General features: G+C 38.5%; 1 protein-coding gene across 1 annotated transcript in view; it reads left to right on the top strand.

The window, feature by feature from the left end:
• NAA15 (N-alpha-acetyltransferase 15, NatA auxiliary subunit) overlaps positions 1-16,576 on the top strand; it is a 72,994-nt gene that overhangs the window by 17,026 nt on the left and 39,392 nt on the right. The window contains exons 2-9 of the mRNA XM_075929931.1: positions 6,735-6,819; positions 7,673-7,777; positions 8,694-8,851; positions 10,992-11,126; positions 11,312-11,465; positions 14,951-15,070; positions 16,200-16,295; positions 16,422-16,528. Of these exons, the coding sequence (XP_075786046.1) occupies positions 6,735-6,819; positions 7,673-7,777; positions 8,694-8,851; positions 10,992-11,126; positions 11,312-11,465; positions 14,951-15,070; positions 16,200-16,295; positions 16,422-16,528 (960 nt within the window). The remainder of the gene's footprint in view (positions 1-6,734; positions 6,820-7,672; positions 7,778-8,693; positions 8,852-10,991; positions 11,127-11,311; positions 11,466-14,950; positions 15,071-16,199; positions 16,296-16,421; positions 16,529-16,576) is intronic.

Raw genomic sequence — 16,576 nt, 5'->3', positions numbered from 1 at the left:
TAGCGTCTACTGAATACTTTCAGATTTGTCAGTGATGCTCAGTTAGTCACACAGTAATCTACCTTTCCAACTGAGCCCTGATTGAACTACTTAAGTTCATGTAGTGCAAGTGAAGACAGCGGGTGACCTGTATTGACCAAAACAGTGTTCCTGCAACTGACCCACAGTGCCCCATTCCCAGCTGCCGTAACTATTCTAGTCAATATTCTGAGTTCCATTGCTAGAGTCAAAGAGACTGGAAGCTACCCCCATACCCTGTTTAAAACACCCACTGAATTTTCCTAATTGCCCAGCTTGGTGAGCACATCTAATAGCTCTCCTTTGAGTGTTCAGCTACCCAACTTGACCAAACCAGCTCCACTCATTCAACTGACTTTTCCTTGATATGGACAGATGTATTGTGTCTCCTGGGTCTGTGGGGAGAAGAGCCTCTGCAAGCATAGCTGTAGAATATGGACAATCTTCAAAAAATAGCACAGAGGATGTAGAGAAAGGATTAAAAAATGCCATGTTAAAGTGAAGGAACTGCAACAGGCATACCACAACAATTGATCTTGTGCTGAGCACTTTTACACTGAAGGTGCATCTAGACTGGCAAAAGCTTGCCAGCTGTCTACACTGGCCGCTTGAATTTCCGCAAAAGCACTGACGATCTCATGTAAGATTGTCAGTGTTCTTGCGGAAATACTATGCCAGTGTAGACAGCTCAGATTTGTTTTCGGCAAAAAAGCCCCGATCGTGAAAATAGCGATCGGGGCTTCTTTGCAGAAAAGCGCGTCTAGATTGGCACGGACGCTTTTCCGCAAAAAGTGCTTTTGCGGAAAAGCATCCATGCCAATCTAGACACACTATTCCAAAAATGCTTTTAACAGAAAACTTTTCCGTTAAAAGCATTTATGGAAAATCATGCCAGTCTAGACATAGCCTGAGGGTACATCTAGACTATAAGCCTTTTTCGAAAGAGATCGTCTAGACAACCACAAGACTTTAGAAAAAGCAATCCACTTTTTCGAAAGAGCACCCAGGATGCTCTTCAATAACGCCTTTTTTCAAAAGAGCTCTTCCAAAAAAAGTCATTCTTCCTTGTAAAAGCAGGTTCACCGCTGTCGAAAAAACCGCCATGTTCTTTAAATTTAATTTCTAAAGAACGCGACGACTGTCTAGATGCAGGTGAAGCTTTTTTGGAAAAAGGCCACTTTAAAAAAAAAAAAAAAAAAAACCTCTAGTCTAGACATGGCCTAAGCTTCTTGCCATACTTGGCAGAGTACTCATATCAGCACCCCACCAGGAAAACTTCGACGGCATCTGAGATTCCTGCCTGTAAACAGTGAAGAGGAGTAAGGAAAATGCAGTAAAGGGATCCAGCCATGCCACAAGCCAGAACCTACTAGAGACTCCATCACTGTCTAGCCAATCCTACTAACCAAACAGATGAGCCTGATGAAAAGGAAAGAATCTTGGGTAAGTGTGTGCATCAGTTTTCCCTTGCAATGTTTTAAATTATCTTGTTGGCAGGGTGCCATTTTTAAACAAGACACAGGTATTGACTTTGCATTTTTTTACTCTTAAGAGAAGAAGTAGTGGCACAACAACTAGAGGTAGAGTTGATATCTACTTTTCATTTTCTTATTGAGTTTGGTGGGCAGGAACAATCTGGTATGGTAATTTGTTTATGTAAATAGGGATTCCTCTTCTATTCTTCCATGAGATCTCAGTTAAACATTCATAGAAATATTCTGCAGTCCTCTCCCAAAAGTTTCTAGGGATGGATTCCTTATTTCCGCATGCACTATAGGATACTTTCCCGTGTCATTCCACAATGAGTGTGTCTGCCACCAGTGCATTAAACAGTCTAGAGGCATACAGGAGCAGCTGTGCTTTCTCTGTCTTTGTTTTCCTCAGGAGGGAGAGATTAGCTAAAATCCTCATGTCTTGTGGTAAATAGTGCCAGTATTCAGTGCCATTCCTCTATACTTGTAGCTATGGAATAAGGACCACATTTTTTATTCGTGCAATCAAAAATCGTTACTGACCTCCCTCCTTTTGTGATGGATCAGACACACCTTGGATGGGGCTGGAGATAGTGCTATGCGAAGGCACTCCAAAGCTAACGTGTTAATAAGCATGTTATATTAAATGTTTTGTTTTGTTTTTAATCTGGAATAAGGGAATGGAGTTCTGAAATTTCTTTTTTTCTGTTCTGACTATAAATCCAGTGATATATGTCTGTTTTAATCAGCAGCTGCTACCAGTTTGCCTTAGTGGATGTCTCTTGATGAGAAGAAGAAAGAAGAGGACTAGGGAGGACATGTTCAGCCAAATCCTACAAGCCAGTGTTGTATCATACCATAAAAAAAGGGCTGCGATGGCAGACAGCAAGGAAAAGAATACAGTGGACAGAAGATAGGCCCAGGAATCCAGTGGGAAAAGGGGAGGGAGATACGGACACGATGTGGCTTCTCAGGCACCAAACATAAAAGCAGAGAAGACTCTAGTTTACATACAGGTCCCGCAGTCCCAGACTCTGTACCCTTTGCGGGTAGAGAATTGTCTGAGAAATGCATGGTACCAGATCCTTACTTTCCTGAGCCTTTCATGTCGGCTCATGGGCCATCTCCTTACCCCAATTATTTCACATCAAGGGACAGCAGGGGAAATCACAGCTTCTCATAGCTGACTTAACCATGGCTGGTGTATATTTAGCCTCAACTTTAATTGCATTGCTATTTTTGTACGTTTTTCCTGAAATGTTTTTACAGCTCCAATAAATTTCTATTTTTGCAAATAAAATTTTCTTTATTAATTCACAATACATCATGAAAAATACATAGCAGTACTCAAAGAATCTAGTACTTGTAAATATACAGCACTCAGGTGTAAATGTAAATCAAGTACCGCACAATTCATAGCTTCAGAAAAAAATCTTGTATAAATGTACAGCAAATACTACACAGTTGCTAGTAGCACTCAGTCTTGTACCCAGAGAACAGTGCAGCACAGAACACTACTATGCTGATGGTTTAATTGCTTATCAAAGCCTTCTTCATCCCCATCACTGCATTTTAAGGTCTTCTAATGGCCAACTTGTCTGCCTGTTCAAACTCGGTGAACAGCTTCTCCATTTCTGTCCTTCACTCTGGCTGCAGCTTTTCCCCTTTTATCTCACACTTACTATGCAGGACACAATAGACAGCTATAATCATTGGAATATTTTTTGTCACTGAGATCTAATTTTGTGAATGAACACTATCAAGCATACCTTTAATCTATCAAAAGCACATTAAACTGTCATTCTCCATCTGCTCTTTCCTTGATGCTTTTCAAAGTGGCCTGTGTGTGGCTTTATGTGGGTACTTTTAGATGGTAGGCACAATGTTTGAATTTAGTAGTAAAAGCTTTACTCTTTGTCCTGTAAGACTACAGAAGGTGAACATGCGGCTCACCCAGTGGCTCATCCCTTTTGTCACTGGACAGCTACAGTGGCATTTGGCAACCTGATTTACTTTCAGAGAGATTATAGAGATGTGAAATTTGCTGCTTTTCTTAAGCTTTTCTGCTAACATAGCCAATGAAGATTATATTTTGCATTAATAATCTGTATGATGGAGACCAATTGATGCTAGCTGGCAAAAGGCATTACTTTTCTTCACAGGCTACTCCTGTCTACGATCTGACAAACACGCTGGACATAATATAACTTTTTTTTTATTATTTATCTACAACGGGTGATGTCTGTACTGAAAGCTTGTAACTTATCAGTATTTATAATAATTATGAGACATATATATATATATATATATATATATATATATATATATATATATATATATATATATATATATATATATATCATATTTAAGGATTAATGTAACTGTGTTGAAAAGTATTCCCTTATGGTCTTAGAGTAAAAGTTAGTCCTCAGGTGATGACCCATTCATAGGACAGGGAGTTGTCATCCTGCCCTGGCTAGCCAAATATGTAATGTGATATTCAGTTGCCTAACCTTGCCCCACTCAAGAACCGTCACTGGAAAATCACCAAAAACAATGCAAACAGTCAGAACCACTTGGAGGTTAAAAGGAAAAATGTAACAGATAAGATCGCCCTATTTATGAATAAAGACAAAAGATTTGATTAATTATGTGACTGGGCAGAAAAAGACCCTCTTCACCTATTCACTGAGGAGGAAACTTTATTAGTAAAGTAACTTAATTGTAGGCCCTAGTTTGTGGTCTGTGATTTTGTTTTATATGGTAACTGTTTCCAGCTCACTTGTTTTTACTGGAACCTCTATTCTTCTTTTTTATTTTTTTATTATAAGTGCTCATGAGCTGTGTGTTACAGAGGATTGATGATTTAAGGTGAAACTGTTAAATTGGGCTACCTTGTTTCTGTGGGAGCAGAGGATCTGATTTCTATGAAAAGCTGGATAGTGTACCTCTTATCAAGGGAACTCAGAGGCTGGTTTGCACCTCCAATAGCTAGGATAGCATGGAGGAGTTGTGGGACTGCCACAGGCTAGACTTACTTATGTAGTAACTGGGTACCGCAAGAACAGTCACAACTTCCCTTCTTCCCACTTGTCCAGCTAGAATATTTTCATTAAGCTATATTCCCATTTTAAAGGGACATGATGCCTAAGTTGATAGAACGCTTGTAAGGTATTTTTATTTAATGAAAATGGTAATCTGTTTTAAAGGAGTTAGATATTCATATAGATAGTTTTGATATGGCTTCCATAATGTAGATTTTGAATGAATATCAGTTGTTATGCAGGAATTAGGGCTGTCAATCGCAGTTAACTCACAATTAACTCAACAACATTAATTACAATTAAAAACATTAATTGTGATTAATCACACTGTTAAATGATTGAATAAACCAGTTAAAATTCACTGAATATTACAGGTGTTTTTCTACTTTTTTAAATATATTGATATCTATTACCACACAATACAAAGTATTGTACAGTATTCACTTTATATTCTTTATAGAAATATTTGCACCGTAAACATAAAAAATAGTACTTTTCAGTTCTCCTCATATAAGTACTGTAGTACAATCTTCATAATGAAAGTGCAACTTACAAATGTAGATTTTTTTTTGTTACATACCTATTCAAACACAAAACCAAGTAAAACTTTAGCACCTATATGTCCACCTACTCCTCCTCCTTGTTCAGCCAAGTTTGTTTACATTTATGGAAGATCATGCTGCCTGCTTCTTATTTACAATGTCACCTGAAAATGAAAACAGTCATTCACGTGGCACTTTTTTAGCTGGCGTTGCAAGGTATTTACATGCCAGATACGTTGGCCCGTCTTGCTTTGGCCACCGTTCCTGAGGCATGCTTCCATGTTGGTGATGCTCATTTAAAAAAAAAAAAAAAAAAAAGTGTTAAATTAGTGGCTGAACTCCTGGGGGGAATTGTTTCTCTCTCCTGTTCTGTTTTACCTGCATTCTGCCATATTTTATGTTATAGCAGTTTTGAATGATGATCCAGAATATCTTCATTTTAAGAACACTTTCCCAGCAGAGTCCATAAAATGCAAAGAAGTTACCAGTGTGAGATATTTAAAAATAGCTTCAGCACTCAATACAAGGTTTAAGAATCTGAAATGCCATCCAAAATTTGAGCGGGACAAGGTGTGTAGCATGATTTCAGAAATCTTAAAAGAGCGACAATCCAATGTGGAAACTATAGAACCTGGACCACCAAAAAAAGAAAATCAGCCTTCTGCTGGTGGTATCTGACTCAAATGAAAATGAACTTGCATTGGTTCTCTCTGTTTTGTATCATCGTTAAGTCAGACCTGTCATCAGCATGGACCCGTCCTCTGGAATGGTGGTTGAAGCATGAAAGGGCATACGAATCCTTAGCACATCTGGTGCATAAATATCGTGCAGCACTTTGCAAACACTTGTGCTCACTTTCAGGTAACATGGTAAACTAGGAAGCAGCGTTATCACCTGCAGATTGTAATCATACTAATTTGAGCATTTGGTAAACAAAATGTAGGACTTAGTGAACATGTAGGCTCTAAAATTTGTAATTTTTTAGTGCAGTTTTTTTACATATTTCTATTTGTAAGTTCAACCTTTGATAGAGATTTTACTACAGTACTTGTAGTAAGTGATTTGAAAAATACTTTTTTTCTAGTGCAAATACTTGAATAAAAAATAGTGAGCACTATACACTTTGTAGTCTGTGTTGATTGAAATCAATATATTTTAAAATAGCCAATATATTTTAATAAATGGTATTCTATTTAACAGTACAATTACTTTTTTAATTGCTTGACAGCCCTAACAGGAATATTATCTTCAAATATTAATCACTAATATTGTCACAAGTGTTTAGATAAACTACTTAGCCTGAATATGAGTACAGTATGAAGGTGGTTTTTTTAATTTTGATGAAATGCCACAGATAGTTAATACAATTATTAAGGATATGAAATGCAGCTTTTTCTGCCAGAAAAAATATATTGTTTAATGCAGTAATCTCCAGTATATTGGTACAGGTGACTGATATTCTTAACACTATACTATGTCAATGGAATATTGCCCATTTGTGTTTTGAAATTAGAACTGTCCAAGCAGACATTTTAATATATGAAATCATAGTGCTATACTTTTTATTTAAACTTTATTTTAAACTTTATTTAAACTTTTTATTAAAACATTTATTACTTTTGTGAAGTAGCTTACTGATTTTTATTGTTCTTCTACAGAGGTGTTATGAACATAAACAGTACAGAAATGGGCTGAAGTTTTGTAAACAGATCCTTTCTAATCCAAAGTTTGCAGAACATGGAGGTGAGGCTTGAGATGGCATATTAAACGGTCATAGACTGCTTATGATACACTTTAAGACAAATAATACATATTTTAAGAGACTTTCTGTATCTCAGAATACGATAAATATTTTAGCATCTTTTTGTTTGTCCTTTGGATAAGTGATTTTAAGGGGAAATTGATGAAGTACAAAGTGTAACTTTTGGAAACCCTGCACCATAATGTAATACTTGGTTGCTGATATAACATTTTAAATATGTCCTTCATTTTATTTTTTCTATGTCTTGTATCTGAATAAACAGTACAGAATTTGGAGAATGGATGGGGTAGGAACACACAGGCTAGAATCGTTAGCTTGCTCTTCCAGCGAGGGAAAAGCAGTTTGAAAGAGGGGAAAAAAAAGGTTCCCTCACTCTTTGGTTTGAACCTCTTTTTCAAGAATTTGGGGGGGGGGGAGGTTCCTTTTTACCTGTTCAACTGGAATGATTATTCTTTTCTGAAATGTTCTTCAAATGAATGCCTTTTCTGTTAAATAATGGGCTATTTAAGTAGACATGGCAGTCTTTTCCAGGAGGGGAAGACTGTGTTTGCCTACCATTTGTATACAGGGAAACCTAACATGCTTTGAAGTAGAATAGTGGTTCGCTTTAACTGGATTTAAGATACAGAATTTACAGTTGATGCTTTTAGTTTATTCAGTGAGGGTATGAGGTTTAATCTTTTGTAACTTTCAAAATAGAATGAGAATGTTTGTGTTACTAACTTTCCTGAGTCTAAAGTCTAAGGTATGAATATTTATATGCTTTAAGGTATTAGTTTATATGTTACCTGTTGAATAAAATAATCGGTACCAATGGAATCCTAATGTTTTTAGAAACCCTGGCGATGAAAGGACTGACGCTGAACTGTCTAGGGAAGAAAGAGGAAGCATATGAGCTAGTGCGTAGAGGCTTACGGAATGACTTAAAGAGTCATGTCTGTATCCTTTTTTGAATATACCTTCCATTTGTGAATGTGGAAAAGGTGGGTTTTTTTTAGAGTAACTGCTTATTTTAGGGAATGTGTACAAGAGCCAACATCTATTGCTGATCCAAATTGAAAGTGTACAAGTGGTAAGTTTAATATGTATACAAGTACATTCTATTTATACAAGTACATTCTATTTAGACTTCTGTGAACAATTTCATACCCAAATTGTTTGTCCCAAAGCTGTCCTTGGAAGCACAAACCATTAAAAACTCATTCTCACTTTTGTGGGAAGAATTATAGTTGTTGAATCAAAATCGTGTTCTTTTGCATTACGTTTGCAAGTATGACCTTTTTCCTTTGGAATTTCTTGCTGTAGCCCTGATTTTAAGTATGTACTTGAGCATGTGCCTAACTTTAAGCACACAATTATCCTATTGATGTCAGTGGGACTAGTGTCATGCTTGAAGATTAAATACATACATTAATTTTGTGCCTGAATTGAGGCCTGTATTAGATAACAAAAATACAGATAAGACAAGTTGATAGTTGTTTAAGATCTTTTCTATTGTTTTTAACTGTAGGAAAATTAATTGCAGTAGTGTGCAGTACATACATACAGGCGCTCTCTCTCTCTCTCTCTCTCTCTCTCTGTCTCACTCACACACACACACACACACACACACACACACACACACACACACACACACACACAACATGTTCTTGTAATAAATTGGAGAAAGTTTTATATCTTCAATTTTAATGGGTTTTTTTTTAGTACTGTTAAGAAAGATATCTCTAGTGTTACTGTCTGTTACAAAGCTGGATTTTATTTTTTTAAATTAAACCTAGTAAGCACTCTTTTTCTGCCATGCTGGATTGATTTTCTTCACCCTCAAATGCAGTAGTAACCTTAACAAAATTTCCAGGCTGGCATGTCTATGGTCTTCTCCAGAGGTCAGACAAGAAGTATGATGAAGCTATCAAATGTTACAGAAATGCACTGAAATGGGATAAAGACAATCTTCAAATCCTGAGAGATCTCTCTCTGCTACAGATTCAAATGAGGGATCTTGAGGGCTACAGGGTAAGTTGAGTATTTACATTTTATAGGTTTCCAGGGAAATACAGCAAGAGAGTTGGTTCAATAATTAGTAACTTGCATACATTTTAAGACCATAGGACTCAAACCATTAAAATCTTACATGCTTAACGCTCTTGACATTCATACTTGGATAAGTAGAAGACCACTTTTTCATAATTTTCATATAAAGAACGTAATTTGCTATGTTATCTTTATATCAAAGCAGAATTATTCACGAATGCAGCAGTTCTCTGCTGGGTGCCCATGGTCCCCTGCAATCTGTGAGCCCAAGCCCATGGGTAGAACTGCATGGAAACAAAAGGGTGGTCTGTCCTCAAACTTCAATGCAGAGTTGGGCAGTTCCACACCTTCTCCTCCTGCCTGTCCTGAGACCTTGCTCTGGCTAGGTTGGAGATAGGAAGCCAGAGAGAGGGCAGGGTAGGGCAGCTGCTGCTCTGGCTGGTGCTGTGATACAGGCAGCCATGGTGCTCCCCCATCTCCTTTCTGCTGCTGCTGATGGTTGGAGCTGTTCATCAGCTCTCAGCCCCTTTTGGCTGCTCACATAGCAAGTAAAAGCTGCCCCGGCAAGTGGACCAAGCTTGCAGAGCCCTCAGCAGCAACCGCAATCCTCCCAGCCCGCCGCCTCTAGCTAACCCTCTCCTTGTACCTGAACTAAAAATCTCACTGATCACAGCCCCTGACTTTCCCCTGTCTGCCCCCTGAGTGGTTTTCACTGTTTGTGAGCTGTGTTTTCCCCCCTGTGAGTTGTAATTTTTGTGTCCCCCACCTGGTCTGCTGCGGTGAGTAAAGAGTAGCTGTGGCCCGGGGCTCCACCATGCAGAGTTGGCCCAGCCCTTTACCTGCTCCCACCCACCAAATAGAAACAAAACTATGTCTATGCCTGAGGCACATTCATTCCCCTCCTATCTCACCAGCGGCCAGAGTTCATGTGCCAGACAAGGGAAAAGCCTGAGATGGTTCTCTGTCACCCTGCCTGCAACTTGGATCAGAACCTTACCTCCCTCCTCCTTTCTGCTGGGCTCTGGAATTTTGTAGCATGTTCAGGGAGCCTCAGAAAGAAAGAGAGAACACTCTGCTAGAGTGGTGGCTCTCCAAGTGTGGTCCACAGACCCCTAGTGGTCCATGGCCACCTGGAAGGTGGGCCACAGCTTGAAGCTCAGCCGTCTCTGCAGCATGGAGCCCCCTCTAGCATTCCATACCTGTGCCTCTCCTTCTATGAGAATGGTGTACCAGTGCCAGCTTCCTGCTGTGTGGGGCGGAGGGAAGCTGTGAGCCTCATGGGCTGGATCTGGCTCACGGCGGCCAAGAGGGGAAATGGCAGTGCAAGGAAGTACTGCCTGGAGGCTCTCTCCATTGCTTCCATTGGCCAGGATCATGGCCAACAAGAGAAGCAGAAGGTGGTGCCTGGGAGAGGTGGGAGGCAGGTAAACATCCTCCATCCCCCACACTGAAATCTCCCTTCTGCTCGCTCCATCTCCCTTGTGCATCCCCTCATCCTGCTCCTGTACCCTCCCTCCCGGCCTGACCACCCATACACTGTGCTAGAGGACACTTTGCATGTTGTCTAATCTATCATTGTACTAGGTGTACACAGTAGGGATATTAGTGTATAGTCATGTAAATAATTAACTGATAAGCCTGGCTTATCAGTTCGAACGATTACTCGCACTCCCTCTCTCCTTACTGCCTCTGTATCACAGGAGAGGCGGGAGCCCACTTTTAAACAGGTTCCCCACAAGCACTGGATCTCACAGAGCCACCTGCCATCCCCTACCTGCTATGCTGCTGCCTCTGAACATCTAACATCGCTAGATTCTATTTATTTAGCATTTTTTGGACAGGAAAAAACATGCCTTGATGCCTACATCATTAATGTTAGTCTGGCTCATGAGGACAGCTTAGCTGGAAATAGTACTTCTTTAGTACTGTTTTAAAGTTGAATATTAATTTTTTTCACTTTACCAAGGTTAAACTTCTTAATTTGGTACAGTTGCTAGTTTTTCCTTTATGATATGTTAAGTAGTCTTGGTAAAATGTATAAAAATGTTAAAACTATAATATTTTATGGAGAATTTTAGAAGCTATGAGAACAGGAAAATTAGTAGTCATCACTGTCTTACAGGAAACCAGGTACCAGTTACTTCAGCTCCGACCTGCACAGCGAGCCTCGTGGATTGGTTATGCAATAGCTTATCATCTGCTGGAAGATTACGAAATGGCAGCAAAGATTTTAGAGGAATTTAGGAAGACTCAACAGGTATAAAAAAGAAAACATGGATTTCTTCATCTGTTTTGATTAGCTGTGAGCTTAAAAAAATGTAATTGTTTTTCAAACACACAAACTATTTAATATAATTTAGATTTTAAAAACAAATACATTCAGTTTACCCTAAGTGTAAATATATACCAGACTGAACGCTCATATGCCTTGTTGACATTCAGACATCTCCTGATAAAGTGGACTATGAGTACAGTGAGCTGCTGTTGTATCAGAATGAAGTCCTCCGAGAAGCAGGACTCCACAAAGAAGCCTTGGAGCACCTTGTTACCTATGAAAAGCAAATCTGTGATAAACTGGCTGTTGAAGAAACTAAAGGTAATTGCCTCCTTAGTTTTCTGTCATTCTTTGTACTTGTACATTTCTGCATTGTGGAATCTTATGTATGGATTCTGTATATATTGGAAAATCAAAGAAATAATGTAGTTTTATATAAGACTGAATTATGAAATGTATTAGATCAGTTTAATTCTACAACTAAACAAAAACCATTTTCACTGGACTTTAGAATAGTCATAAGTTCTGTTAACTTCATTTTTACAAAAAAGCTCAATTGAAAACTGCTTTGCAGTGTTTGCAAAAGCGGCGAGGAGTCCTGTGGCACCTTAGACTAACTGAAGTGTAGGAGCATAAGCTTTCGTGGGCAAAGACCCACTTCGTCAGATGCATTCGTCAGAAGTGGGTCTTTGCCCACGAAAGCTTATGCTCCTACACTTCAGTTAGTCTATAAGGTGCCACAGGACTCCTCGCCGCTTTTGCAGATTCAGACTAACACGGCTACCCCTCTGATGCTTTGCAGTGTTTGTATCCTATCCATTGCGGTATTGACATATGAGTCGGAGTCACGTAGACCAGTCATTTTTCATTGCTCAGAATGGGAAATGAGTAAGATAAATCAGCATTAACAGAGGGAGGAAATATATTATGAAAAGTGAATTTTATGATATAAGGAGCTGTCAATAAAACGTGTGGGAAACAGGGTTTTAATTATTTTTGACTGGATTCTGTCCCTTTAAGAAGTACACCATTGCTCACACCACATTTAATGAGTGTAGCTATTTGTCAATATGGTGTAACCTTTGTTTCTCCCCATTGTTGAGTATTAGCCAGCACAAGCTAATATTTCAGATTCTGCACCGCCTGATATGATGGTATAGTTCCTTGATGCTCATGTGTGTGTATATATAAAATACAGAAGGCTTTGGCATGAAAAATGCAATGTGAACATAAACTGCAATTACAGTATACTGCTTACATGGTATATCATATGTTAGGACAGCTATTAAGTCCTCCATTTAGATGGTTTAGCCTAATGGTGGTTAATGGTAATGCAGTGTAGCTGAAGCTGTGTCAGTACCGGGATATTAGCGACACCAAGTGGGTGAGGTAGCATAGGCAGTCCCCGGGTTACATGGATCCGACTTACATCAGATCCCTACTTACAAACGGGATGAGGCAACCCCGCACTAGCTGCTTCCCCCCAGCAGACCAGGGAGACGCGAAGCTAGCGCCGCCCCCGCCCCCGCCCCCAGCAGACCAGGGAGACGCAGAGCGGCTTTTCTCAGCAGACACCTCAGCTTGAGAATAAAGGACTGAGGGAAGTGAGGTGTGGGAGAATAAAACTGAGCTCTGGAGAAATGTTTGGCTAGAGTTTCCCCTACAATATGTACCAGTTCCGACTTACATACAAATTCAACTTAAGAACAAACCTACAGTCCCTATCTTGTACGTAACCCGGGGACTGCCTGTATATTTTATTGGACCAACTTCTGTTGTTGAGAGAGACAAGCCACCACAACTCTTTTCAATGAATGGTAATGATTGTTTAACTGCTATAGTATCAATATGCATTTGTCTTGTACAAAGTAGTTTGATAGTGAGTGACCAAATGTTTAATTGCTGTTGCAGTCTAATTTTGCGGACATTGATGTTCCATTGCCTTTGAAAGAATGGCAACATTCTCATGATGTATAGACAGTTTGATATTATAAAATGTAAATGCTCTCATACTGTTGTCTTGCAAGATATCAGAGCTTTGAAACTAGAAAACTTTTCCTGCTACCTTTCTTTTGAAATTCTGTAGAAAAAACTACCAATGCCATTGAAGTTCCCTGGTGAAGATCCAAGGACCTGATCCTGCACATATTTACACTCTTTAAGCACAGAAATAGTCCCATTGAAATCATTGAGATGATTCCCATGATTAAATATAAGCACACAGTGGTTTTTATCTTGCAAACACAAGTCAGGAAATGCCACAATTGATGTATGTTGATTTTGAGCTCTGTCCTTTGAGTTTCTATTATATCCTTAATTACAAAATCATGTACTGTTTATCAAGCATAATGTCCTACCACTTTTCTACAGTTTGAGTTGTATCTGAACTACCTGTAGTACTCTGTATACTAAGGGAACATCAGACAAATTTTGGTTAAGTAACAGGACTTAGAAATAGATCTGAGTCTTGAATACGGGCTTTTCTACAGGCTTCTTTGAGTTTGAACAAATGACTTAATCTGTTTTTCACTTTCTTAGTAAATATGCTATCATACTCTCCTATTTTTTCCCCAATAGACTTATGAAATTATATTATTAATGTCTGAGGTGTGTAGGTACTGCAGATAAATTGCACAGAAGAGTCAATAATAAATGGCTTTTATATATAAAAGATGCATAATAAAATATACTATGAATTTAAAATAACTGAGTAATAGTGAACATGTACTGGCATTTATAGGTGTTTAGAATTCTTACCTTCCATAACACAATTTGGGTCTTTTTGTAGTGAGAATTACTTTCTGGTTCTGTTATGCTGGTGGGGGGGCCATGTCTGTTTCTCCCTGTCTTGAGATTATTGGAGGTGGCTGCAATGTGAAGAATGATAGCCCAAGTTAAGATTTTTTTTGTAGTAAGTACTAGCTTATGTTGTGAAAAGTTCTGAAACAAAGAAGGCCAGTAAGACTTTGAGGTTTTACTCAAAAAGCTATACCTTCTTAACTACCAGATCACCTTTCACGAGTTCAGTCATGTATGCTTGCTTTCACAGGGTTAGTGGAGGGGTGTCATCATTTACATGATGTCTAGTTACTTTAAGTGTGTGTGCGCGCGCACGCATAACATTATTTTTACCTTTTTTAGTACTACCAAATCAATGCAGCTATGACATAGTTAGATGCATTCTGTTCTGTCTCTAGCATCAACAGAAATGTTAGGTACACGTGCTGGTCCAAATTGTACTCCTGTGCCATTCCATTTCCAGCTGTCAGTGAGGACAAAGCTTGCCTGCAGAATCTCTCAGTACAATAGTACAACTCAGACAAATAACTTGAAATACAAATCTGAAAAGGGTTTTCACACTCACATTTTGTAAACCTATTCTTTTACTTGCAAGTGGAAGCATACTTGATTTGGACGATCAACCAGGAAGAGCACATACCGGTTTTAAGCTCTTTCCGTAGTAGAACTGTACTTAAATATTTATTTGTTAAAATTTTTTAATCAAGATGCATCTGATTTTTGTTCCTCACTCTTTTAACAGAGTAACTCCTTCTACCTGTCTAAATCTTCAACTAAAAAGCTTAATGTGTTATAAGCTATGGCCATGAAAACGTGCTACATCTCAAAATTGAAGATATTTGTCAGTCAAATTAAAATTATACCTGGCATTGCTTCATGCCATTGACGTTCATGTCTTAAAACCTGGATTAACAAAGAATTGAGAGATGTCTAAATCAGATTAGCACTATGTTTAGCTGTTGCATTATCCCTCAAACTTAGTGTATAACTTTATGAATTTTAAACAGGAGAACTTCTGTTACAACTCTGCAGGCTGGAAGAAGCAGCTGAGGTGTATAGAGGATTGCAAGAAAGGAACCCTGAAAACTGGGCATACTGCAAAGGCTTAGAAAAGGCACTTAAACCATGTAAGTAATTACATCTTCTAATAGAGCACTGGTTTTCAAAATGTTGGTTGGGACCCAAAAGTGGGTCATGACCCCATTTTAATGAGGTTACCAGGGCTGCCTTGGACTTGATGTGGTTATGGAGCCAAAGGTAAAGCTCATGTCCCACCCTCTGGCACCCAAGCCTGAGGGTCCAGGGCAGTGGGGTTCAGGTTACAGACCCCTGGCTTGAGGCCAAAGTCCTTGGGCTACTTCCCCCTGCTCTTGGAAAATTGGGGTCAGACTTTGGCCTCTGTATCTCCCCACCCCCAGGCAGCAGGCTCAAGTGGACTCAGTCTTCAGTCATCAATTTTTGTAGCCAGAAGAGGGTTGCAGTCCAATGAAGTTTGAGAGCCCCTGTAATAGAGTATCAAGAATTTATTTTTGCTCAGTTGTCGTTTACTTATGCATTGAAAACAGGTAGTACATTCTTAAAAGGGTACTTATGTTTAACAACTTCTAGTCTAGTTTTTGATACGTAGTAAAGATTTATTGTGTTTTTGTTACTAGCATTGTTTTGTAAGATTTGCATGGCTTTTTGTCCTGATGTCCTATTTATCTTTATCTGGTGAAAACTATATAAATTAAAACATGATGGATTATTAAGTGCTGTAATCGTTCTGTTTATAAAAATGGTAGAAATAGAAGGCAAAGTTATTTTTAGAATGGATACTGTCAACTTAATTTTTTCCTCTGATGTTTCATTTTTGGTAATCATGTGTTTACAGTAAATACAAATTCCAAACAGAAGCATGATTTCTTTCTGTTTATTTACTTTGTGCCTTTGACAATATTTTAAATACAGTCCTTTGAACTATTTCTCTTATGTGGCTGGTTTTCTCTCTGTCTCTCTCTCTGTCTCTCTCTCTGTCTCTCTCTCTCTCTCTCTCTCTGTCTCTCTCTGATTCAGAGAACTCTTTTTAAATGGGAAAATGCAATCAACAAACTGACTGACAGAGTAACTCATAACCATTGTATCTGAAACTAATTTTCAATGACTCTTTTAAATGAGCTACATCACATAAGTATAAAGCTATTACTTGCTATGTATTCTGGGTTTAATTATCAGAAAATATCTTTTTAATAGCTTCCATATTTTGTTTTGTTCTAGCCAATATGCTGGAGAGGCTCAAAATCTATGAAGAGGCCTGGACTAAGTACCCAAGGGGACTGGTTCCAAGAAGACTTCCCCTAAACTTTTTATCTGGTAAAACAAATAAACATAGTTTCACATTTTGTTATTGTTGTAACTTTCTGTTTGGCAATATAAAAAATTAAAATTGCAAAGTAATATTTGGTAAAAACAAAATCAACTGGTCTATTTCCCCCAAAGGTGAAAAGTTTAAGGAATGTCTGGACAAGTTTCTAAGGATGAATTTCAGCAAAGGCTGCCCACCTGTTTTTAATACTTTGAGATCATTGTACAAAGATAAAGAAAAGGTAAATGAATCTTATGGGGTTTTTTGGCAATAATTTGTGTTTATTCTT

This window comes from Pelodiscus sinensis, chromosome 5 (genome assembly GCF_049634645.1).
Source record: "Pelodiscus sinensis isolate JC-2024 chromosome 5, ASM4963464v1, whole genome shotgun sequence".
NCBI classification, from domain to species: domain Eukaryota; kingdom Metazoa; phylum Chordata; order Testudines; family Trionychidae; genus Pelodiscus; species Pelodiscus sinensis.
Note: the sequence above shows the minus strand (reverse complement) of the source record. Positions and strands in the feature narration are given on the sequence as shown.